Genomic DNA, 24,273 nt, shown 5'->3' on the forward strand with positions numbered 1-24,273 from the left:
AGTATTGAAGAGGCATCTGGATGGGCAGAGCACTGAACCTGGAGTCAGGAATATCTGAGTTCACATGTGGCCTCAGACACTCACTAGCTGTATGACCTTAAGCAAGTTACCTCTATTTGTATTAATCTACTGGAGATTTGGCAAACCGCTCTGATATCTTTGCCAAGAAAACCCTATTCATAGTCAGGAAGAGTCAAATACAACTGAATAACTAAACCACAGCAAAACTGTTACTGAATGGACACAAGATATCCCTTCTCCTCGCCATGTGACTGGCTTACATTCTTTGGGGTTGGATGGATGGATTAGATAAATGGATGAATGGATGGTTGGATGGATGCTAAAAAGAGGAAGTTTTTTGAAATTATTCGGAAGTTCCTTGATGTTAGGGACTAGACATGTATAGTAAAGGCCTGATAAATGTTTGCTGATTAAATTTCTGAATGACTACATTTTAACAGCATCTCTACATGAGTTTAATTTTTTTTAAAAACTGGAAGTTCATTGTCTTTTCTTTGTATTTTGAGTTGTAATAGAGAATACTATTCTTGAGAATGTTTGCTGTAGATTCTGGGTTTTTTTAAATTTTTATTTATTTAAGGCAGTAGGGCTAAGTGAATTGCCCAAGGTTAAACAGCTAAGTAATTATTAAGTGTCTGAGGCCGGATCTGAACTCAGGTCCTCTGGACTCCAGGGCCGGTGTTTTATCTTTGTGCCACCTAGCTGCTGAATGACAGAATCTCAGAGTCAGACTACATAAGACTATATATCTACAGCTGGGAGCAAAGTATCTCTGGAGACCATTTTTTAAATGCTGTCTTTTTTTTTTTTTTTTTTTTTGCAAGGCAATGGGTTTAAGTGACTTGCCCGAGGCCACACAACTAGGTAATTATTGTCTGAGGCCAGATTTGAACTCGGGTACTCCTGACTCCAGGGCCACTGTTCTATCCACTGCACCACCTAGTCACCCCAAAATGCTGTCTTTTTATATGAGGAAATCTGAGGCCCAGGGTGGTTGTGACTTTTCCAGAGTCGCCCTTAAGGAAGTGTCAATGACCAGATTTGAACCTTGGTCCTTTGATTCAAATCATTGCTTTTCCAATGTACTAAAAAAAACAAATAGATGTTGACTTTCAAGGCCAAAGTAACCCTAAGAACCACTGACTTTTCTCCCAAGTTCTGATCAAATGTTCAAATAGACTATCTCTTACTCAAGAGAACTCAGTAGGATCAAGTCTTGATGCTTATTTTAAACCAACGAACAATCCCTCTGTTAGCATCATGTTTGTTTTAGATCAGTTGTATTTTCAATAGACATGTCAAAATCTCTTAATACATATTCTTTATTAAATTAAGAACAAAAATAATCCTTGGGGGGAAAAGTAAGATTATATCTATGTGTTGTTCTATCATAATTGAGCATGCCAATTTAAAAATCTTAAATTGGCCTAAATTGGTTTGGGGATGAGGAATAACCCATTTGGGGATGAGGAATAACCCACTAATCATGGATCCTTTCCAATTTGGATGGATGGATGGAAGGAAGGAAGGAGGGAGGGAGGGAGAGAGAGAGAGAGAGAGAGAGAGAGAGAGAGAGAGAGAGAGAGAGAGAGAGAGAAAGCAGGAGAGCACATTTGTTAATGCATACTATGTTCCAGATGTGAATACTGGAGATACAAAGCAAAGCAAACATGACTGCCCCTCCCCCTAAGAAGCCTCCATTCTAATGGAGAAAGACACGAAACATAAAGGAAAGGAGGAAGATGTCTGAGTTTACATAATAGAAGGAAGGGAGCAAGCATTTATTAAGCATCTTCTATACATATCAAGCATGCTTTTTTCTTTATTTGCTCCTTATAACAACAATCCTGTGAGGTCATTTCTATCATCATCATCATCATCATCATCATCATCATCATCATCATCATCATCATCATTATTATTATTATTATTATTATTATTATCTCCATTTTATAGCAGGGAGATTGAGACAGAGAGAGGTTTAAGTGACTTATCTCAAATCACCCAGCAAATGAATGTCTGAAGGAATATTCCAACTCAGTTCTTCCTGAATTTTAAGTCCATCACTCTATCCACAATGCCACCAACTGGATTGAAAAGACTTAGAACAGAATTAAAGTAAGACAAAAAATAATACATTTTAAAAATCTGGCTTATATATTGGGAAAGCCAACTCAGGAACGCCATATGGAATTGGAGCTGCAAGCAGCATGGACATACTATGGCATCTCTCATTTGATCCTCACAGCAACCCTGGGAGGAAAGTGCTCTAATATCCATTCTACAGAGGAAAAACTGAGACCAACAGAGGTGAAGTGACTTGCCCAGGAAATAACCCCTGCACCACCGGCTGCCCTGGTCTTGGATCAGATGAATTGATTTTGAATACCAACTCAACCACTTTTGCTACCTACCCTGGGTCCTTAGGAAACATATTTCATTTCATTTCATATTTCCTAAGTTTCTTCATCTGTAAAAATTCATCAAACTAGACAATTACTTTGGTCTCTTCCAGTTGTAAATTCCATGATTCTCTTTGATAAGAACCCCAGAAATTCAAGTGGGTTTCTCCAGAATCACTATATGATGCATCCAGCAATCCCCATATTCAATTATTCAATTCCTCCCCTTTTTGAGTTTTCATTGAATAATCCATTACGAGATATATATACATATATATATATATATATATTACATTACATTATGTATATGTATGCTGAGTGTAGGGAAAGCTTGTTCCTCATAGATTACAAACCCTTCCTCAAAATATATATATCTTGACTGAAGTAGAAACAATACATTTCCAAAAAGATACTAAAAATTGTCTCTTGGCTTCAGTCTTTTTCCTTTACGGTAGCAAAGCATCTATCAGGAATAGATGTGTACAACCCTGGTTCAAATTGCTGTTTTTGCTAATTTAGTTTGCCTTCTTATGGGACCCAGTGCAGCAATTTGCAGTCAAATTCAACATTTCAGTAATATCTACCATTTCATTTGGCTTTTTATTAACCACTATAGTTATTTCAGTAGATTTAATTGTTGGAGTTTCTTTCATTTATTACTATTAAAAATTATAGATTGATTACACAGGCAATACTATACTGGAGGAGATAAGGAGATTATCAACATTTAATTTTGTTCAAAATCTATTAACCAGGCTGTGCAAGGTGCTGTCCTAGGTGCTAGGAATAAAAGAGAAAAGGCACAGTCATTTTTCTTGGAGCATTTCCATTCTATTGGGGGAATATAACCTAGGCCCTTGTAAGTAAACATGAAATTATAAGAAGTAATTTCAGTTGGGAAAAATCACTTAACTGGAGAGAAGGTGGCCCCTTAGGTATGCTTTGAAGGAACTTAGAGATTCTCAGGGGTCAGAGATGAGAATGTTGTGTTTGAGAGAGAACCACTGGTCTCATTGACCTAGAACAAAAAGCATGTAAACAGGAGAAATGTGAGATGACACTGGAAAGGTAGGCAAGAACCAGCCTGTGGAGGGCTTCAGATGCCCGGCTGAAGATTTTGTCATTTGTCTTAGGGGCAATAGGAAAACCTGAAGATAATTGAAGAGGGTCATGGTGTGTTCAGATCCAAGTCAATTCAATAACCAATATATCCCCAGTCTCTCATCTCATTCAGCCTCCCATGGAAGGCTTGATTGATCAGTAATGGGAAATTTAACTGTTCCTCGGGGAGGTCTGTTCCACTTCTGGACAGCTGTGGTGACACCGGCCCCAGCTGGTCAGGAAGCGTCTATTCAACATTTATATACGGACCATTGTACTGAACCTTGGAGAAACTAAGAAAGGCAATTTAGTCCTGTCCTCAAGAAGCTTCCATTCAGATGGAGGAGCTAGAAGGTAATCTCTCAGAAAAGGGGAGGGGAAGGTAAAAGAGAATCTTGAAGAAAGCCAAGAGACAGTCAAAGCTTTCAAAGCCTGGGGACGGCCCTGCCATCTTTGTTCCTACATGGTTCTCTGTCTCTGCAAATCAGTTCTAAGACCCCTTTGTATTCTTGAGCTTCTTTTTGGTTTTTTGCAAGGCATTGGGGTTAAGTGGCTTGCCCAAGGCCACACGGCTAGGTCATTATTAAGTGTCTGAGTTCAGTTTGAACCCAGGTCCTCCTGACTCCAGGGCCCGAAGCACCACCTCACTGCCCCACCCCTTTGTATTCCTAAAGGCTTCTCTCCTGACCCCTACCCAAGTCTCCTCCTCCCCAAGATCAACATCCTCCAATTCCTGTTGATGGCCTGAAAGCCAGTCCCTCCCTTACTTTGATCCTTGAAGATGCCTTAAACCATCAGTGTCCTTCCTAAAGTGGGATCTTCAGAACTTGGATGTGATCACGTTGGGGGAGTTACACTAGATCTGACCTCCTTCCATGTAGAATAGAAGCTTCATCAGTGCTCACTGACTGACTGACCTCCTTTGGTTGGGATACCTGCCAGCCACCTGCCCTTGGGTGTCCCTAGAAAACATTGGCATTGAGGATAAAGGGCATGGCCCAGAAAGACCTGACATGTGAGCAGGAGGCTGGGGTAACCCGAACCAAGATAAACAAGCAGTGATGGCACTGCCCCCACGCTCCATGGTTTATGTAAGGGAGGCCCACATGCTTCTTCTGCCAGTGTCCCTGGGGCCTCAGATGTCCACATTCACGTCATCTTAAAGGGAGGCAGCACATGTGGCAAAGGGGAGTTGGAGATGAGCCTTAAAAATATGTGCTATTTCCCTGAAAAGGTTTCAATAAAATAGTTTATGAATTTTGAGAAGTAAAGCTATGCTCAGGGATTTGAACCGTTAAACACAGGACATGAATAACATAATCAGAAGACCCTTTGGGGAGGGACAGGTGAGGCTGATGACTCAATGCTAATGATGGTCATTTAGCTAGAAGGACTTTACAACTTACCTACTTTTTTCTGTTCTGTTTAAAAAGTAAAGTGAGATTCAAGGTGTTGACCAAGGCTTTAACTGTTTTCTACCCATCTTCACTGTTGTTTTTGGTTAAAAAGTGGTCTTTTTAAAATGTCTATTTTATAGAAAAAGAATCAGATCTGGGAAGCTTAAGGATGTAGCATGTCTGTAACGTGGTAGAATAGTTCTAGGGAGTTGCCTGAGACATGTACAGGTGGACATATCCTTCCTCGGTGTCAGAGGAAAGATTTGAACTCAGGGCTGCCTCAATTTCTCCTGCATATCAAAAGCCTACCCACTAGGGGGCTGATGGTAGGGCATCTGCAGTTAGACTACAGCTCTCAGCTGGATTCCATGTCCATTAGCTGTCTCCCTCCCTTGCTCTGAACGACTGGAGGGGCACCTCGGACCCTGACCTCCTGGTTAAGCTGGCACACACCAGTTGAACAAGGTGAGCGCTGAGCCAGGGACAAGCACCTTGACTCCTTAACCTTCCTCTTCACAGATAGAATGGACTCAGAGTTATCCTCCACACCATCTGTGATTAACTAGTGTGTACATTTATTTATTCAACAAATATTTATTGAGAATCGCCTTTACGGAGGGTTGCACCAATCACAAGCCAGTGACCATGACCTCAGACCTTCATCTGTCAAAGGAGGGAATCAAGGTAGAAAACTGAGGAAGGGGACTAGATAGACCCTGTGTAGGGATAACCTGAGCCTTGGAGGAAGTTCTGGTTTCTGAGAAAAGGAGGACCTAGGAGGCAAGAAGGCTGTGTGACCTTAGACAAGTCATTTAACTTCTCCATCTAAAACTATCACTGGCAGAGCCACTAATAACCTACACTAGTAGAGGGAGTTTCTTCATGCAAGAGTTCCCTCCACCCTGAAATCAGAGGTCTGGTCAATTAAGCAAAACAGACAGTAGGCACTGAGGAGAGGGGGGTGACGGGGGTATCCCCTGGGTAGGTTGTAGCACAGAGGCGGCCCCCTGGGTCCAAGCGGCCCTGGTTTCCAGGGTTGCTAGGATACTGTCCTCAAAAGTTTTCGGTCCAGAAATCTTAATGCATACTAATTGTACCCCCCTCATGGACAACAGCAATTTCCAAGCCCTTGCCTTTTTGACTGTTCAGGGAGAAAAACAAAAACCTCCCACTGCACATTAGGAGATCAGGTGGACATGCCCCGAGGTCCCATAGGTGGCCCTCCAGCTGATAAGTTTTTAAATCATCATTGGTTCCTTTCATAGAAATAAAAATAATGCAATAGTTTTTTGCTCATCTAAAATTAGTGGAAGCTTTATCCTGTGTTCCCTTCATGGTGCAGGGTGATGGGAGAACCCCAAAAGCCTGGACTCAAATCCTCAATTTAAGATTTACTTCCAACAGACAAAGGAGGAGGGGAATGACTAGATGATCTCCGAGGTCCTCTCCCAGCTCTGTGTTCATCAACTTTTGCTACAGATTCAGTTGAGATGATAAGACTCTCTCATACCAGAACCCTAACTCATTGTTTCGTTGGTCGTCATTTCTATTCTGACTTGGAGCCCTGCATCCCTTACTGAGATAAATCTTGTCATTCAAGAGCAGGGGTTCTTTTTTGTGGGGGGGAGGGAGTATCATGACCCTTAGACTTGCAAAACCCCTCAATAGTTTTTAACTATGATTCTTAAATGCATAAAATGCCTCAGTATGATTTTAAATGCATAAAATAGCATTTTTAAATGCATAATTTACCTCAATATGATTTTAACAGTATAAAAATAATTTTTAAATACATAAAATATCTCCATATAATGTTTTGGAGGGGGGGTTGCAAGGCAAATGGGGTTAAGTGGCTTGCCCAAGGCCACACAGCTAGGTAATTATTAAGTGTCTGAGACCGGATTTGAACCCAGGTACTCCTGACTCCAGGGCCGGTGCTTTATCCACTGCGCCACCTAGCCGCCCCCATATAACATTTAAATGCATAAAATACCTAGGATTGCAAAGGAAAACAAGACAGTTATTAGAATGTTGAAACCCCAAGTCGTTGATCTGGGCCCCAGAGGAAGCTCCTCTCTCCTAGAGGACACACCACTGTCTGCATTCTTCCCAGTGTTGTCGTCCTTGGTTACGCAAGGCAGATGATGGACTCACTAGAGAGAGAGAGACCCATTTATCATCATTTATTCCTAATGGTAATGTACTGGGATGCTCTGCTTACTCTTTCCTTTCTCATCTGGGTGATATGGAGAACTGTTGGGAGAAAAGCTATAGTAAGTAAGACATGGATGTGAAATCGTCCCACCCCAGGCCTAATCTGGGTTATGGTGAGTGCAACAACACACTCAACTTGATGGGAATTTTCAGGTGATGGAATGGAAAACTTGGCTCAAGGGACCTTCGTGCTAGGGATTCTACCCCCTTCTGAGCCCGGATCCCCCTGGTCAGGCATCGGGTGACCCCCTCAAGCTTGTGCTCTGGTGATTTCTATTTGTGTGGGTCTGTCACAGGAAGACTAGGAATGTTCCGATCAGAGCAGCCCGACTCCCAATGGGGCAGAGACCAAGGAAAGAAAGAAGACCCCAATGAAATGCATGAATATGGGAGCCGGATGTCAGCGGGACTCTCGCGTCAGATCAGCCCTTGCTGATCCAGTTCTGTCCTGGCGTGGCTGAGGCAGGGTGCAGGGAGAAGGCCCCATAGCATGCAGAAGGGTACAGAGCCAATGGGGTCCTCACAACAATGAGGGATTCCAAGTAGACAGAACTGGTCTGTTGGCATGCCTGGGGCAGAGCTAGAGAGGCCGGGGAATCGATGGAAATGGAATCATTTTCTAGAAATGAATTCTCCTTATGATTACAGCTCTGCTCATCACAGAGGATCCCCTTCCTAGCTGTTCTGTTTACGGGGATAGCAATACCCATTGATAATATAAATTTCCAAGTTATTAAGGGGAATTTTGACTCCTTTTTAATTAGGAAAACCAGGGTCCACATCCAGTCGATGACATATTATTGGCCATGGGAAAGTCATAGTATCATAAATTTAAAGTTAGAAAGGAGCCTGGAGCCTGAGTCTAACCCCTCCAACCAGATGAGGAAACTGAGCCACAGAGTCATTTAGTGACTTGCCCTGGAAGCAGGATTCTAACCCAGGCCTTTTAACTCCAGGGTCAGTTTTCTTTGTAGCAGAGGACATTACCACACTTATCCAGACCCCCTGCCAGAGAAGGGAAGTCATGAAACCTTGAAGTACTGCCATGCTGTCACAGAAAGCTCTTCACACACAGAGAAACCAAGTCACAAAGAAGCTCATGTGGAGCTGCTTTCATAATAAAATAAAATAGAGATTTCTATCCTTGGCAATGATGGTGGTACCATTAAAAATCTCCTGATGAGAAGTCCTAGAACAGAAAACAAACTCTGGTCCAAACTTTTCATGATGAGTCCCCAGGTCAGAGGGACCCCTTCCTTCAGTTGAAGGTGTGGATGGTGGACCGAGAAAGGCTTCTGACCCAGGGTGAGGCCTTTGTGGCATGGTCCAGATGCTGGTAATAGCCACAGCGAAAGATCACTATGGCAATGAATGCCATTAAGGATGACTGTGGATGTTGGGTCTTAGAGGGCAGGAAGGAATATCCATGGATACTTTACTGAGACTTGCTAAGTGTTTGCTCCTTGCATTAAAATCATAATCCCACTTCTCCCAAAGCACAAGGCAGCATCTTGCTCATGAAGAAGGGCATCACAGTGGGCAGCTAGGTGGTGCAGTGGGTAGAGCACCAGCCCTGAAGTCAGGAGGACCCGAGTTCACAACCAACCTCAGACACTTAATAATTGCCTAGTTGGGTGAGCTTGGGCAAGCCACTTAACCCCATTGCCTTAAATTAAAGAAAAGAAAAGAAAAAGGGTAACACGGAGAAGTGGGTTCAAAGTCTTATAAACGGAATGGTGAGAGCTGATAGATTTGGATGTGTCTGAATAAACAGAGTTCTAAAACAAAAATGTTAAATTTCAAAGTTGAGTTCAGGATAGCAACCAGTGAAAAGGCATTGGGGCTCCTGGTGATCCCTTCTAAATCCTTACACACAAGATGGCAATTCAGTTATGAGCCACTACTAAATAAATTAAGTTTTAAAAATTTAGAAAGCAGTAAATAAATACATGAAGAATGAGCTGCCACACTCATGGGTGGCCAAGTGCTGACAACAAAATGATTATGGCCAAAACAATTCCTGTCCTCAGGGAGATTTACAATCCCACCCAGGACCTTACTAGATCCATAGCTTTATTTGAGCTAGAAAGGACTATAGAGTTTGTCTAAGACAGGGTTTCTTAATCGAATGTTTCCTAGACTTTTCAAAATATTATAATTGGTTTCCTTTGGAACGCTTTGTTTTTTTATTTTATACACTTAAAAACTTGATTTTAAGAAGGGGTTCATTGTACTTCCCCAGTCTGCCAAAGGGGTTCATACTTTATAATACATAGGGAAAAAAAAACCTTTGATCTAATCTAACTCCCTCCTCTTACACCTGAGATCCAGGAAAATTCAAATGATTTGTCTGCTTGGTCTTTGATGTTTCTCTAGACCTTCCCTTAAGGATCTAGCCAGTGTGCTAGAGACCTTTGATCCTTTCAGGATACCAGGGTCCCTTCACTCATCAACAGTGTCATTGATACCATTTTGGGGCCCAGATTGACCATTATCACATTCTGCAGCTGGAAAGTCAGGGTCAGGAGTTGGGGGTGGGGTTCAGAGTGTAGATTTAGAACTGGAAAGAGGATGCCCGGTCCAATTCTTTCATTTTACAAATGGAGGACTTGAGACTCAGAGATCATCAGTGACTTGGCCAATGTCACATAATTAGTCAAAGTTCTGAGATTTGAACCCAAATCCAGACATGACACCACCATTGTACCACCAGCACCAGTCTTCTTTTAAAAGGCATAAGAACCCACTCTAGAAGGTCATCAAGTTCCATGGGACCCTAGAATTGGGACTGGCTGTTGAGTCTCCTTAAAACTGTTCAGAGAGTATGGTGGTCCAAGCTACCGCCACCCCCACTACCATCCCCCCTAGCCATTTAAATGTGCTAAGAGACCCTCTCCTCAAGGGCTCACCCTCTGTTGGAGATCCTGAGTCAAGTCAACACACATTTAAGTGGTGCCAATGTACCAAACGCTATGAGGCTGGAGGTATGGAGGGCGGGCACTGTTTGTCTTTGCATATCTAGTGCTTAGGAGTTACGTAAAGTAGGTGTTGGATTAAATGCTTAATTAATAAAAGTATCGTGGAAACTCAGTTATTTCAGATCCTTCAGTCTCCTGGAAGCCCCAGCATATTATTCCAAGAGAACTTGGGGAAAAATAAGTGATAAATAGGAGCAATTCCAAGGAGGCAGGGTGTTAGCTCTCTGGGGCCTGGAGTCCTTTAAGTGTTGTACATAGTTCTTCTTGCCCAAGACCTTGTACAGAGAAGATATCTAATAAATATTTATTGGAAAGCGCAACCTCAAAAAGCCAGTGGGAAAAAAGAGCTCTTTTTCCATTCTTTACAAAGGTGCCAAGCTCTGGGTGGTGTGGAACACTGACATCAGAAACCTTGGTTCATAGTGGTTTTTTCCATCTTTATTCTTTGCTCTAAGAGTTGGGTTTAATGATGAGTGATCTGGGAAAAGATACATTGGAAATCAAAGTGATGTAAAAGCCAAGTATAGCCATAAAAATGTTTATAGATTATAAGCAAATACTTATCTGGTCAAATTTTAAGGCAAATGGATTCCCATATTGTTTATAGGTCATAACTGTGCCCCTTTATGTTTAGTATTAGTGCGTGGCATTTTAGTATTGATGATGATAGACACTTACGTAGTATTTTAATATTAGCTAACATTTAAATAGAATTTAGTAATAGAAAGCTTTTTATGTATCACTTTAATAATAATAGTTAACATTTATATAATGCTTTGATTCTAACTCGCCTTTATAAGGTGATTAATAACATTTAGATGGTGCTTTAATACTAACTCCCCTTTCTATATTGCTTTAATAATAACAGCTAGCATTGATACAGCATTCTTATGCTAAGCTCTATCCAAATATTCCCTCATTTAGTCCTCCAACAACCCTGCAAGGCAGGTGAGGCCATCACCCCCATCTTACAGATGCAGAAACTGAGGCAAGCAGAGGTGTTGGGGCCAGGTGATACCTGAGACTGGTTTGGCTTACCGGTGTCCTGGGCTCTAGGGAGCCCCGACTGCCCTGTTAAGATGGACATAAGTGACTTTCTCTGGTCACTTGTCTTTGTGAACTAGATTAACAGCGACTTTCCTCTTTCTCCCATCAAGGTGTATAAGGGAGAAGACGCCACCTTCCAGATCTCAGGTCTTCAGAGCAACACCGATTACCGATTCCGCGTGTGCGTGTGTCGCCGATGCTTAGATACCTCACAGGAGCTGAGCGGAGCCTTCAGCCCTTCGGCCGCTTTTGTACTACAGCGGAATGAGATGATGCTCGCAGGAGAGACGGGGTACTTTGATGACCCCAAGAGGAAGAGCCCAATGCCTACTGATGGACAATTTGCCGCCCTCATCGTCCTTGGCTTCGCGGGCCTGTCCGTTTTGTTTGCCTTTATATTACAATACTTCTTAATGAAGTAGACCAGTCCAACAGAGTCCGAGGTATGAATTTAGGTCATGCTACGCATTGTAATACACACATTTATCCAGATAGTCCTTTTTAAAAAAAAATTTTTTTTAAAACCTTTTTTGTTCTTTGATTTATATACTTCTCTTGTTTTACAGTTCTAGCTAGGAATAAAATATCAGTGTTTTGGTGCACCTTTTTGAAATGCAAAACTAGGAAGAGATTCAACTGGATCAATAAGCAAACCAGATACCAAAAGCAAGCTTTCCTCGCGCTGAGTTTTCTTTTCATTTTTTTCTTTCAATTTGCCTTTTTACACTGTTTTCACTGGTGTCTTTCTCAACCTTCAATTTTATGTTACTGTTTAGTAGACGATAATCACCAGTCACTTCTTTATGTCTTTTTTTAATCATCGCATATTTGTAAACATTAATCAGTTACAATGTGTGTAGCGACAGGGCCCGAGCTCTCTTGTAAGTGAAGGAAACGAGGTATTTGAGTATCACCAACAACGTTGTAGGAGACTGCTTCACTACAAGGCGTCCGCCCTAAGCACCATTTACTGTTTGTTTTTATTTTTATTTTTGTCACTCAGTTATTTAACGATGATTAGCTCATTTAAATCAGAACGTGTACTACAGGCTAAAATATTTTTTATAATCTGTTACTCTTATAATTTTTAACACTATGAACTGCCTCTATAAAAAAAATCAAGTAACCAAAATGCATATCAGTGATGGCGCATTCTAGATTTTTCCCATGTCAATCCATAGCAGTAACTTTAAGAGGGCATTGTGCAATAGCTAGCTAGTTATCTCCTTGGTCAGCTGTCTGGAAGCTGCTTTATCTTGTTTGTCTAGCCTTGTATATAACTACTCCTAATCACTAGATTTTATTATATTCTGTTACATTGGACATGAATTTTATGACTAGGACTGGTGACAACTTCCTGCCCCTGCTGATTGCAGGCAATTCTACACTAACCATGAGCAGTCTCTCTCTCTCTCTCTCTCTCTCTCTCTCTCTCTCTCTCTCTCTCTCTCTCTCTCCTCTGTCTCTTTTCTCTCTCTTCTCTCTCTCTCTCTCTCTCTCTCTCTCTCTCTCTCTCTCTCTCTCTCTCTCTCTCTCTCTCTCTCTCTCTCTCTCTCTCTCTCTCTCTTCCCCCCCTTTTTCTCTCACCTCGTCAGCTCATCATTTTTGGAAGATTGGCTGGTAGACCGATGGGTGTCTCGTTCTTTGAGGTATCGATGAAGTGATTGCATTCTAGTATCTTTAACCAGTAAATTCGAGTCTTTTCTAACAGAACAGGAGGAAATTGACAAGACAAAACTGACAAGACAAAAGAAAAATCAGCAAAATTGGTCATTTTTCTCACTGTGTTTTGACCTGGCTACACGTGTATACATACACACACACACACACAGGGAGTGAGTGGGGTGATCTGGTGGTTAACACAGGGTGTTGGGAGTCAGGAGCCCTAGATTCTGTCCCTGGTTCTGTCACTAACTTGCTGCGTGACTTAAAAAGTCACTTTAACCTCTCTGTGCCTCAGTTTCCCCAGCCATTGAAAACAAAACTGGGGATTCTAATACTTGTTTGTAAGTGCTTTGAGAGCCTCGGACAACAGGTGCTATAAAAGCATTATTCTGACATGATGATTTGGAGTCATGAGAGAATCAATTTTTATTTTTAACCCAAAGTCATTGGACTATTTATATGAAGTCAGTAATGTAAGAGTACCTCAGGGACATTTCAGAGTTGGAGGTGCAAATTATTCCAAAAGGGTGCAACAGACACAGTGTAATCCTCGGCTTTCGTTTTATTTTTTTTTTGTTTGTTTTTTGTATATTTTTGCTACTTGGTTTGGCTTGGTCATAGCTCTGTCGTGCTTGGTCTACGTTGTCTGCAATGCCGTGTCCTCCTGTACTAGCGTGAGAGTCCCATCACCAAAGTCGTGGGGAAAACCAACCATACCTTTGTTTGGGATTTATTTATACTATATTCTGCATTCAGTACTTTAAATACCAATTACAGTGCAATCTTTTATTTATTGTAAAAAAAAAATAATAAAAAGTGTACTTATGTACTAATTGTCCCTGGTAGCATGTTATATTTTTTTTGTCTTGTTTTATAATGTTGTAATTTTAGGTCAGTTTTTTTTTTCCTCCCTGGCAACATTGGTAGTGTTATTAATCTTTTGACATTTTCTTGTGTTTTTAAAGATGAGAGCATCTAGTATATTCAATGCCAAAAACAAAAAAAGAAATAAATAACAAAAAGAAAAAAGAAAAAACAACCCATGATCAGCGATTGCAAAGTTTACATGTATCCAGAAATCATAATCATCTCTTGGAAGGAAGTGCAGAGATCCACAACTCATGCTGTGGGCCTTGCTCAGTATAGGACATAGCAGAGTTTGATATTTTGTCATGAACAGGAAGAATGAGTTGAATTAGCCTGGCAAATGAGTAGTTCCAAGATCTCTTTTTTGCCAAAGTTCTGCCATTTTGAAATTTGACTCCTTTGTGATTTTAAACGAATTTGCCATACAAACCATTCAGGCCTTGCAGTTTTATTTAGGGAACATGTGTTTTTGGAAAAGGCATTATTTTGAAACAGTAAATATTCAGCTTAAATATAGCTACCCCCCCACACACTTGACCCTTCTGTCCCACCCACCATTTTGAAAAAAAAATCTTTTGGGCGAATGTTAAAATCTTATCTATTGTATGTGTGTGTGTGTGTGTGTTTGTGTGTGTGTATTGGTTGTGTGTGTTTGTGTGTTTAATAGGGTAATAATAGTTTGTGCCAAAATAGCTTTGGCTATTTGACCATTTTTATAACTTTTGAAAATCTTTCATTTTGCCACCAATAAGCTGAAATAGTTGAAAGAGAAGCCCGAAATACTTCATATTACTTACTGCCGCCCAGAGATATTGGAATGGAAAGATCCAACTCTGGTTTGGAGCTGGAAGGCCTCGGTCCAAATACCAGCTCTCCCCTTTCCCTTTCTGTGGCCCTATGTGACCCCTAAACCTCTCAGCCGCATGTCCTAAAGATGAAACGTGAGGGGGCTGTCCTTCCCAAATCTCAATCCTGTAGGACCCCATTGTTAGCACAATGAGTATCAGGGAGTGAGTACTCTGCTCACTCACACACTTACACACACACACATATGCACAACATACGTGCACACACAGACACACATACACACACACCCCTGAGGCCTTTGCCTCCCCTGTAGAGCCCGAGCACAGTGCCTTTGAACGCAATTGGTGCTCAACACTCCTTCACTGACTTGAGCTACATATAACCGTTGGCCTCCAATAGACATAGAACAGTAAGTTTTCCATGACTGTTTCTGTGCCCTTTAAAATGTCTAGAAATAAATGATTTCTTGATGCCCTTAACTTCTCCCCACCTTGACAAGTACCAGTCACATGAAGCAAAAAATTTTGAGTCCTTAAAAAAAATTACTTAATTGTGGGTGGGTTAGGAAATGAGCCTTTTTAAGGGGGGGAAATTGTTTTTCATATTCTCTACCTTGTTTTTATCAACTTGAAATATTGAGGGTCTTCTAATCTTGGTTGGTTGGCTACAGTAACTCAGTATTCATGTCAAAATTGAAAAGTGCCCTAGCTGAAGTGTTTGAATGTCTTCCTTGCACAATTCTTTAAATTGAAAGACAAAAAAATGGTTTACCTCACTGTTGGACATACATTCCAAGCTTTTCAACTTTAAGAAAGAAATAATCATAAGTTTTTTTTTCCTGTATTGTAAATTTTAGACTATTTCACATGCATTGTATTAAAACTGCCATATCAATTTTAATGTATAGATTTTGCAAATATTACACTATATGTAATACCTAACTGTATCTGTAGTGTATATGTAATATATTTATGCTCAATAAATGTTTTAATTCTTTCTGACTTGAGTAGGAATGTTTATTATTCACAGCATCCTTTGAGTAGATGACATGGGTGTAATTGCCTTGTTTCTAATTGTTAGTATTTTAGAAAGGAAAATACCCCTCCAGATACTTTCCTCGTGGAAACAAATCATCACCCAAGTTAGAAGGGAACCCCAAGGCAAACTAGTCTAACTTATTTCTGAGCCTCTAGTCATGGGGAAGCCCACTCCCTCCAAAGATGGCCCATGCCATTTCCTTACCTCAAACCTCATTTGGCTTTTTGACAGCCCAGCGTCTAGTCCTGCCCACCGGTTACAATCACATTAACCTAAATCCCCAATTTGTGTGACAGCTGTCAAATATATATGTTTGGAAATCATCATGCCCTACTGAGCCTTCTCTTCTCCAGGCTCAATATTCCCTGGTTTCCCCCAATTTTCCTGCAGCCTGGACTCCAGCCCCTTCACCACCCTGGGTGTCTTCCCAGAGCCTCCCCAGTCCATCCACATCTGACCCGAACTAAAGGTCTTGTCCCTGGATGCCACACCTCGCAGTTCAGTCCACAAAGGCTTTAGCTTCCTTCTCTGCTATATGAGGCTATTTATTCATACTGGGAATTGCGGCCATCCACACCCCTAGGTCTTTTTATAAGCAAATTTACTATCTCCCTCTACTTACCCTGTCAAAAACTTTTGTAATATTTGAAATTCAAGTCTAAGATTTGGCCTTCATTCCTATTTTGCTTTGATTTGACCTTATTAGTCCCAAAATCTTTTTGAATCCTGACTTTACTGTGCAGTCTGCTAGCTCTCCCCCTACCATTCTGACATCTGAATATTGAATTGACACACTGTCTATATCTTTTTCCTCTTAGTACTGAAAATAACCCCGAATCGTTTTTGTTTTATACAAAAAGATTATAGCATATTCCCTCTCAAACACCTGGATCATTATAAATTATAATAAATCTGAAGTACCTACTATGTGTAAAACAGGTTTAAATAATAAAGAAGTATTTATTAAAGACCTATATCAAGCCACAAACTATCGGGAGGGAGGGAAAAATAACGTGAATTCTCATGATTAAGGTAACATAGAATTTTTGTTTTTAAAAATAACAATAATAAACCCAAATATTTAGAATAATTATTTTCTTAAAAAAAATGACCATTGAATAAACAAGTAGGTGCCAGCCCATTCTCTGGGGATGATCTTATTTATCCTCAGTTTACCTGAGTATATTCTTGGGGCCACCTGAAGTCCTTTCCAGATTGGTGGGGCTTACAAACCTTCTACTGTTGAGATCCTAAGCATCCCTATAATAGTACAGTTAGGACAGGTCCTGTGGCTAAGTGTGATGACCTGGAGTCAGGAAGATGCATCCAAATGCTATGATCAGCCGCTGGGCTAAGCCCTGAGAGCACCAATGAAACGTTCCCTGAAATCAGTGGTGCAGTGGATAGAGCCCCGGCCCTCAAGTCAGGAGGACCTGAGTTCAAATTTGACCTTGGATACTGTGACCTTGGTCCAGTCACTTAACCCCATTGCCTTGCAAAAACCAAAAAAAAAAAAAAACCTTTCCCTGAAATCAATCAAGGGTTTTTGTCTCTCTCAGAGGAGCGGTGTGTGTTTATCTATGAATAAATCCAGGAGAGATACAACATTTGGAGACATCCATACCCAACAAGATTTAGCATTAGAAGCTAGAAAATAGGGAAATGTGTGAAATTTCATCCAGCCCCAGCCTGTAACATTATATGTCCCAGGAAGGGACCTCTAAGGTCAATCAATCAGTAGAGCTGCTCTCAGCTCTGGGCCTTTGGTCCAACCTACTCATTCTACAAATGAGAAAAATGACACCTAGGTTGAGTAACCTGCCCAGATTTAGGATTTGGATCCATGACCTGCCTTCTTTCACTTCCAAAAGACTTCTTCACATGCAGGTTCAGAGTCACTGGAAAAAGAAGAGGATGTAGAATGACAGGAAAGGCCAGAGATTTCAAAATTACAAATTGTTTGAAAGAACAGAAATTCCCTCTTGGCAGCACCCCCCCCAGAGCCCCCAGGCAAGGTGGGTTGGATGAGCATAAGCGTGGGGTTCTGTTTATTTATCAGCAGGTGCTTGGTAGCATCTTAGTAGCATCTCCCTCCAGAAAGTTAATGGTTCATATCAGCAGTTTTACTCCCATGAATTAAAGATGTTTGACTCTGATAGCAAACAAAACCTCTCAGGTCTGGAGGAAACCAGCAGAAGATCCTAGATTAAGAGTGAGAGAAGAACCTGGAGGCCATGTCTGAGTTTATTTACAGGAGAGGAGAGGAGGAAGAGTTGGAGACAGAGACAAAGGGGAGAGAGACAGGGAGAGAGAAAGACACAGACACAGACATAGACAGACAGAGAGACACTGAAGAAGAGAGAGAGACAGAGAGAGACAGAGAGAGACAGAGGGAAACAGACTTGTCAAGGGTCCCCGGCTTTATGATCTCCCGCTTGGCCAAACCTTCCCATTATTGCTCTCCTCCCTCTCCTCCTTGGGACCAGGATACCTCCATCATCTCTCATCCTTTCAGTCTCACCTGTCTCCATCTCCTCTGCCCCAAGTTCTCTCAGAGCCCCCCCCTTGACTTTAATTCAATTAAAAAAGCAAGCCTTAATCACCTACTCTGTGCAGGGTCTTATGACTACAAAGACAGAGAGGAAAACAGAGCCTGCTCTCTAGGACAAGTTTGGGGAGTATTCCATAAACTTCCTGTTTGCTTTTGTATCTCCCTCCATGTTGAGGGCAGGAACTTTCCTTTTTCCAGTCTTTATTCTCCTGTCTGACCTTGTCCTGCAACTGTATATTTAAAATGCTAGAAGGCCTATCTCTAATGTCCACCATCAGAGCCCATTTCCAATTCCTTCTCCCCACTTCTCCTTGAAACCTCCCCTCCCCTCCCCAGCCTGGGGTCCTCGCCCATCTTTAAATCTGTTGTAGCACGCTGTCAAATCAAGTCTCCAAACCTGTATGGATGATAGCTTGTATGATAAATGCAAACAAAAACAGCGTTCCCTGCCCTCAAGTAGCTTCCGTTCCAACTGAGGAAGATGGAATATAAAGGGGAGCTGAATGGGGGCCAGGGGGTCATGGAGCCGAAATTGGGGAGAATTAAGGATGGTTAGTCTGGAACTGATCCCTCAAAATGATGACAAAATGACGAATCAGCCCTGAAGCCAGATAACCAGACTTTTAAAAACTATACACAATTAGCAAGCAGAGCCGAGAAAATATAAACAATGTAAATGGGCATCGAGGTGGTGTTTGTCCTTCATTCTCAAAGAGGACCACAACATCAGGGAGGTGATGCCATTTGGCGGGGAGGCTGTGCTAGGTCACCAGCCTCACTTCTTTCTCCTCCAGAGTCATCTGGGTCCAGTGGCCAGATATGGATCTCTCTCTCTCTCTCTCTCTCTCTCTCTCTCTCTCTCTCTCTCTCTCTCTCTCTCTGTGATGGCCCTGGATGTGAGGCAATCAGAGTTAAGTGACTTGTCCAAAGTCACAGAGCTAGAAAGTGGCAAGTGGATAGATTCAAACTCCCATCCTCCTGACTCCAAGATCAGTGCTCTATCCACTGCACCACCTAGATGCCCTTGAAGACTCAATTTCCTGAGTTCAATTCTGGCCTTCCTAGATAGATGACCCCAGGTAAGTCATTTAACCCTGCCTATTCAGTCTCCTTGTGTGTAGAATGAGATGGAGAAGTGAAGTAAATGAGCAACCCCTCAGCATCTTGGCTAAGAGAACCCCAAATGGAATCATGGGGAGTCAGAGAGGACTGAAAGCACCCAAACACAGTAATGTACATAGACGGTGATAGGCAATGGACCTATAATTTGTGAGGAGCTCCCAGAAGAAACGGCCACCCCCAGTACCCCTTCTCTGCTATATGTTATAGTCCCCCAGAAGACTGAAAGGCTAAGAGGCTTCCTCAATCACGCAACAAAATGGAGAGAACAATAACAGCAGCAATGATAATAATAATTTAGCCCCAGAGAAAAGTTAAGAAATTTCGCGTCTCTCCCTTTATTGCAAACTGGGACTCTCTGGATGTAGACCAAACAAATATCTTTCCGGAACTACTTTTTGGTCTTCTTTTAAGAGTGTTAAAAATGCTGTTTACCGTTGTTAGGAAGCATGGTTCACTCAGGAAGGGGGGAGGGGAGAGACATTCAGAAATTTAAAATAATTAGAAACAAAAAGCACATCATGAAACAATGAAATAATTAAAATAAAAATAAGACAAGTTTTTAAAAAATACACACTACTTATTTACAAATAAGCTTCCAAGTCTAAGAGAAAGAAAATCAAGACAAAACACACACACACACACACACAACAACCCTTCAGAATCCAATGAACACTTTATAAAAATGATCTCTTATGTATCTCTTTCCTTTAATCCTAATTCCTCATATCAAAAATGAATAATCTGCAAATATGTTTTTTTCAAAAATATGCATGTATAATGCTAACCTGACTTTGCCACTAAGGGGAGGAGGGTGGGAAGGGAGGGTGGAAGGAAATTTTGTAACTTAAAAATATCCATGTGTATAAGGATGAAAATAAATAATTTTTTCAAAATAAAATAAAATGTTATATATAGCATATATATATATATATGACAAAAAAAATCATGTTTTCTTTTCCTTCCTAAAAAGATTAAATGACAATACCCTCTGCTTTCCCCATCACCAAATGGGCCTTTTCCCGAATTCACTTTCCTTGGATAACCAATGTTATTTCCATTAAGTCACATGACATCACCTGCCTTCCTTCCTACCCCTATCCAAACAGATTTAGAAATTATAATAATCCATTTGCATCATGTTTTATGCTTCTCAAAGCATATTCACGTATATTAGCTCATTGGATAGTAAGCTCCTAATTAGATAATTGCTCATCGCTACTTGAAGTTTAGATGTTCTTGTGCCAATCTGCTTATCACCGGGCAACACAATAATAACCGCAGGAACCGGAATGAAGCAAACAGCCTAATGATGATGCCATGTTGACACCCGAGCTGGCGTCCACCCAAGCACCCAGGGGAGGTGGGGGGGGGGGAGGTGCAAACCAAAGGCTTGGAAGTCCAGGGACTGACCTCATCTCCCTTGGGTCCTAGAGAAAAGACTCAATTGAAACGCAAATAAAGGCATGATTTGGAAGAACAGATAGAAGAACATTTCTTTGTGGACTTTCTTCATCATCATTTAGGGAGTAGTTGATTGTGACATTACAGATCCAGTAAGACTGGAAGATGAGAACCACAGAACCACCAAACCTCAGAGTGGGGAAAGGTCTCAATAATCATATATTAGAGCCCAAGCAGAAAAAAAAATGATTCTTTCTACAATTCAGCTCACAATCTATCAGTCCTCATTCCCTCTTTCTAGGACCAGGGGTGGGGAACCTTTTTTATTCACCTGTTATATTTGTTCAAACTTTTAGTTAATTCACCCCCAAAAAGCTTCTAGATTTATTGAATTTCAAGACCCACCTGTGATAAGACCCTTGGGTTGAACATTCCCTGCCCTGGTCTTGGACCATTATGAAAGCCCCCTAATCATTGACCTCCTGACCTCAGGTCTCTCCTCCAGCCCATCCTCCAAACAGCTGCCAAAATCAAACTCTAAATTTAAGTACCTGCTAAAGACAGGTAGATGTGGTCTTGGATGGAGAGCTGAACTTGGAATCAGAAAGTCCTGAGTTTGAATGCTCCCTCGGATCTTGGGAAAGATCTCGGGACTTGAACCACTGTATGCCTCAGTTTCTTTATCTGTAAAATGAGATTTATAATAACACCTCCTTCCAGGGGTATGTCAAATCAAACTGGTGAACCAACTGTTAGATTTTCAGTGTGAGCATTTTCAGCTTAGAAATCAACCTACACTATAGATCAGGGATTAATTTATTATTTCTTTAGTTGCCTAGATTTAAAAAAATGGATGGAGAAAATGCTATCATGAATACTTTTTTTCCACAGAGCCCATTGTTAAACATTTGACTTATCTCCCAGAATTGGTGAGAGAATGAAATGAGATAAATATATAAAAGGGCTTTGAAAATCTTAAAGTAATAGTCAATCAATAAACATTTATCAATCACCAACTATGTATCAAATACTTTAGTGGATAGAGTTCCAAAACTGGAGGGCCTGAGTTCAAATCCAGCCTCAGACACTAACTGTAGAACCCTGGGAAAGTTGCTTTAATCCTATTTGCCTCAGTTTCCTCATCTGTAAAATGAGCTGGGGACACTGATACATCTTGATAACAACAATGATATGTGTCCAGTATCTTGCTAAATGCTGGGGATACGAAAAAGAGACAAAAGACAGTCCCTGCTTTCAGGGAGCATACAGTCTAATTAAAGAGATCAATCTACACCAAACATACTTTATACTTTCAAACACAAGTTTGCTGGTATTTCCATCCCCCCCATGCCAAATAGCTCTTCTGTTGGAATTTTTTAAAATGTGCCATGAAATTTACTTTCAACTGAACCTCTAAAAAAAGAAAATTAAACAAAATTAACAAAAACAAAATCCCTTTGCACACAGATATTTTGATATAGAAATGCCTTAATCTCAAAGGGATGCAGGAATGTACAAAAGAAGAAAAGAAGATAAAGTTTTAATAGAAAGAGTATAATAAGTAAAGGAATAATCATAATAAAACAAATCTGAATCTTGAAGGGAGCCTTCTGTTGGCATTTAAAGATCTTCACAACCTGCTCCAGCCTCCAATCCTAGCTTATTATTGCTCATGAAGTTTCCTGCATTTGCCCATCTTTCCAACCAACATGTGTGCCCACATAAGCCATTCCATCTTCCTTCTCCAGGCTTTTGCAAATTGTCTCCCAAGACTGCAAGACTATCCTTCCTCACTTCTATCTCACAGTCTCAACTTTTCATCACATATCAACTTATGCTGTTTCCTCATCTATAAGTGAGGGGATTATCCTAGAGGACTTCCAAAGTCCTATCCACCCCTAAATCTTGATCCTGTTCTGATTAGTCCAACTTCTCTCACATTCTGAGACATTTCCACTATATCTTCTCTAAACACCAGTCTATTTGTTCTCAACAAACTTCCCTATATCCTCTGTCTTTTCATCTAATAATCTTTCCATTTCCTTATTGTAACAACCCCATGGTTCCTTTTCATGGACATTAAAATACTAAAATCTTGTAGTGACCGGTCCTCCCATCTTCCCTTCATGACGAGGTCAAGGAGAAGTCTCATTTATGCTGCCTCCCACTTTGGGACAGATCTAATTATTAGGAATTTCTTCCTTACATGAAGCCGAAATATGAATTTTTAAAACTTCTCTCTGTCTCTCTTCATTCTGACCTCTAAAACCAAGAAGAAAATAGAGCCCAGGACAGAACCCTGAGGGATACTCATGGTTATCGAATGTGAGTTGGAAAAAATATCCTGAAAAAGAAAATGAGAAGGAACCATTACATATGAAGAAGCAGGATAGAATAGTGGGAGATCTAGAGAGGAGACTATCAAGGAGAAGAAAGTGATTGTGTCAAAGACTACAGAGAGATCAAGGAGAATGAGGTTGAGAAAAGGTCATTAGATCTGACAATTAAGAGACTACTGGTAACTTTGGAGAGAACAGTTTGGTTGAATGATGAGCAGAAGTCTAACTATAGGGAGTTAAGAGAGTGGCGGGGGGGAAGAACCATCCCAAGATGATGAGCTACAAAATGGAGGAGAGAATGGCAGTGATAGCTAACAGAACTGGATGAATCAAGTGACGATTTTTTGAGGATGGAAGAGACATGGATATAGGAAGTAAAGAAGTAGTCAGTTAACAGGGAGAAATTAAAGATAAGTGAAAGACTAAGCATGATAGAGAAAGAAATCTGTTGGAAAGGATGGGATCCCTCGTGCACAGAGAGGGGTTAGTTTTGGCAAATAGAAGGGACACTTTATCACATGAGAGAAGGTAAAAACAGAAATAGTGGCAGAAGGCTTGTGAGAGGAGGAGGAGGTGAGAAGAGGGAGCTCTCAGTGCATTTCTGTGAAATATGAAGCAAGGATCTCAGCTGAGAAGATGGGGGGAGTGAGGTGTTGGGAGGAAGGAAGCATGAAAAGGTTCAGAAAAACTAAGATGGTGAGTGAGTTCATCACCCAAACCTCACATACAATTTTGTTCACACCTCCCTCAGACTTTTTTATGTAATATCATAGCTTCCATGTTAGCACTATATCCTATAGTAGACTATATACTCCATGAGGGCAGGAATTATGTCTTAATTATATTCTGTACCTTTCTTCTAGTCCCACACAATACTCTGTATACAGTAAACACTTAATAAATGTATATTTAATTGTTTGCTTACAGTAAGGTCTCTCCCAAATGTTATTTTCCAATGACTATCTGATCTTTTTGAGATGGTTTACAGTGAAAACAAGCATATACATATATATATATATATACACATATATACACACATATATATATATATATGATTTGGGAAATTTATTGACTTTGCTCTATATAGGCTTCCAAGCAAGAAGACTAGATTCTCCTAGTTCTCTCAGATTCCCTTCACTTCTAGTATCTAGATACTAGATCTTTCCCTTGGCCTTGTCTCTCAGATCTCTTATTATAAACCAGCTGGAGTTCTTGGGGGTGCCCTCCACCTTCTCTACCCAGCCAGCTCAGATCAGGGCAGCTTGTCTCCCAGTCAGAGTAAACCAGGTTCATTCTACTCTGTTCCTTGTAGTTCAGGCTCTC

The 24,273-nt window shown here is 40.9% G+C and overlaps 1 protein-coding gene across 1 annotated transcript in view; it reads left to right on the forward strand.

The window, feature by feature from the left end:
* Positions 1-13,663, forward strand: part of FNDC3B (fibronectin type III domain containing 3B) — a 351,337-nt gene extending 337,674 nt beyond the window's left edge. Inside the window, exon 26 of the mRNA XM_074190931.1 lies at positions 11,271-13,663. Within this exon, the coding sequence (XP_074047032.1) occupies positions 11,271-11,582 (312 nt within the window). The 3' untranslated portion in view covers positions 11,583-13,663. The remainder of the gene's footprint in view (positions 1-11,270) is intronic.
* The last annotated feature ends 10,610 nt before the right edge of the window (positions 13,664-24,273 follow it).

The sequence above is a fragment of the Macrotis lagotis genome, chromosome 6 (genome assembly GCF_037893015.1).
Source record: "Macrotis lagotis isolate mMagLag1 chromosome 6, bilby.v1.9.chrom.fasta, whole genome shotgun sequence".
Lineage (NCBI taxonomy): Eukaryota > Metazoa > Chordata > Mammalia > Peramelemorphia > Peramelidae > Macrotis > Macrotis lagotis.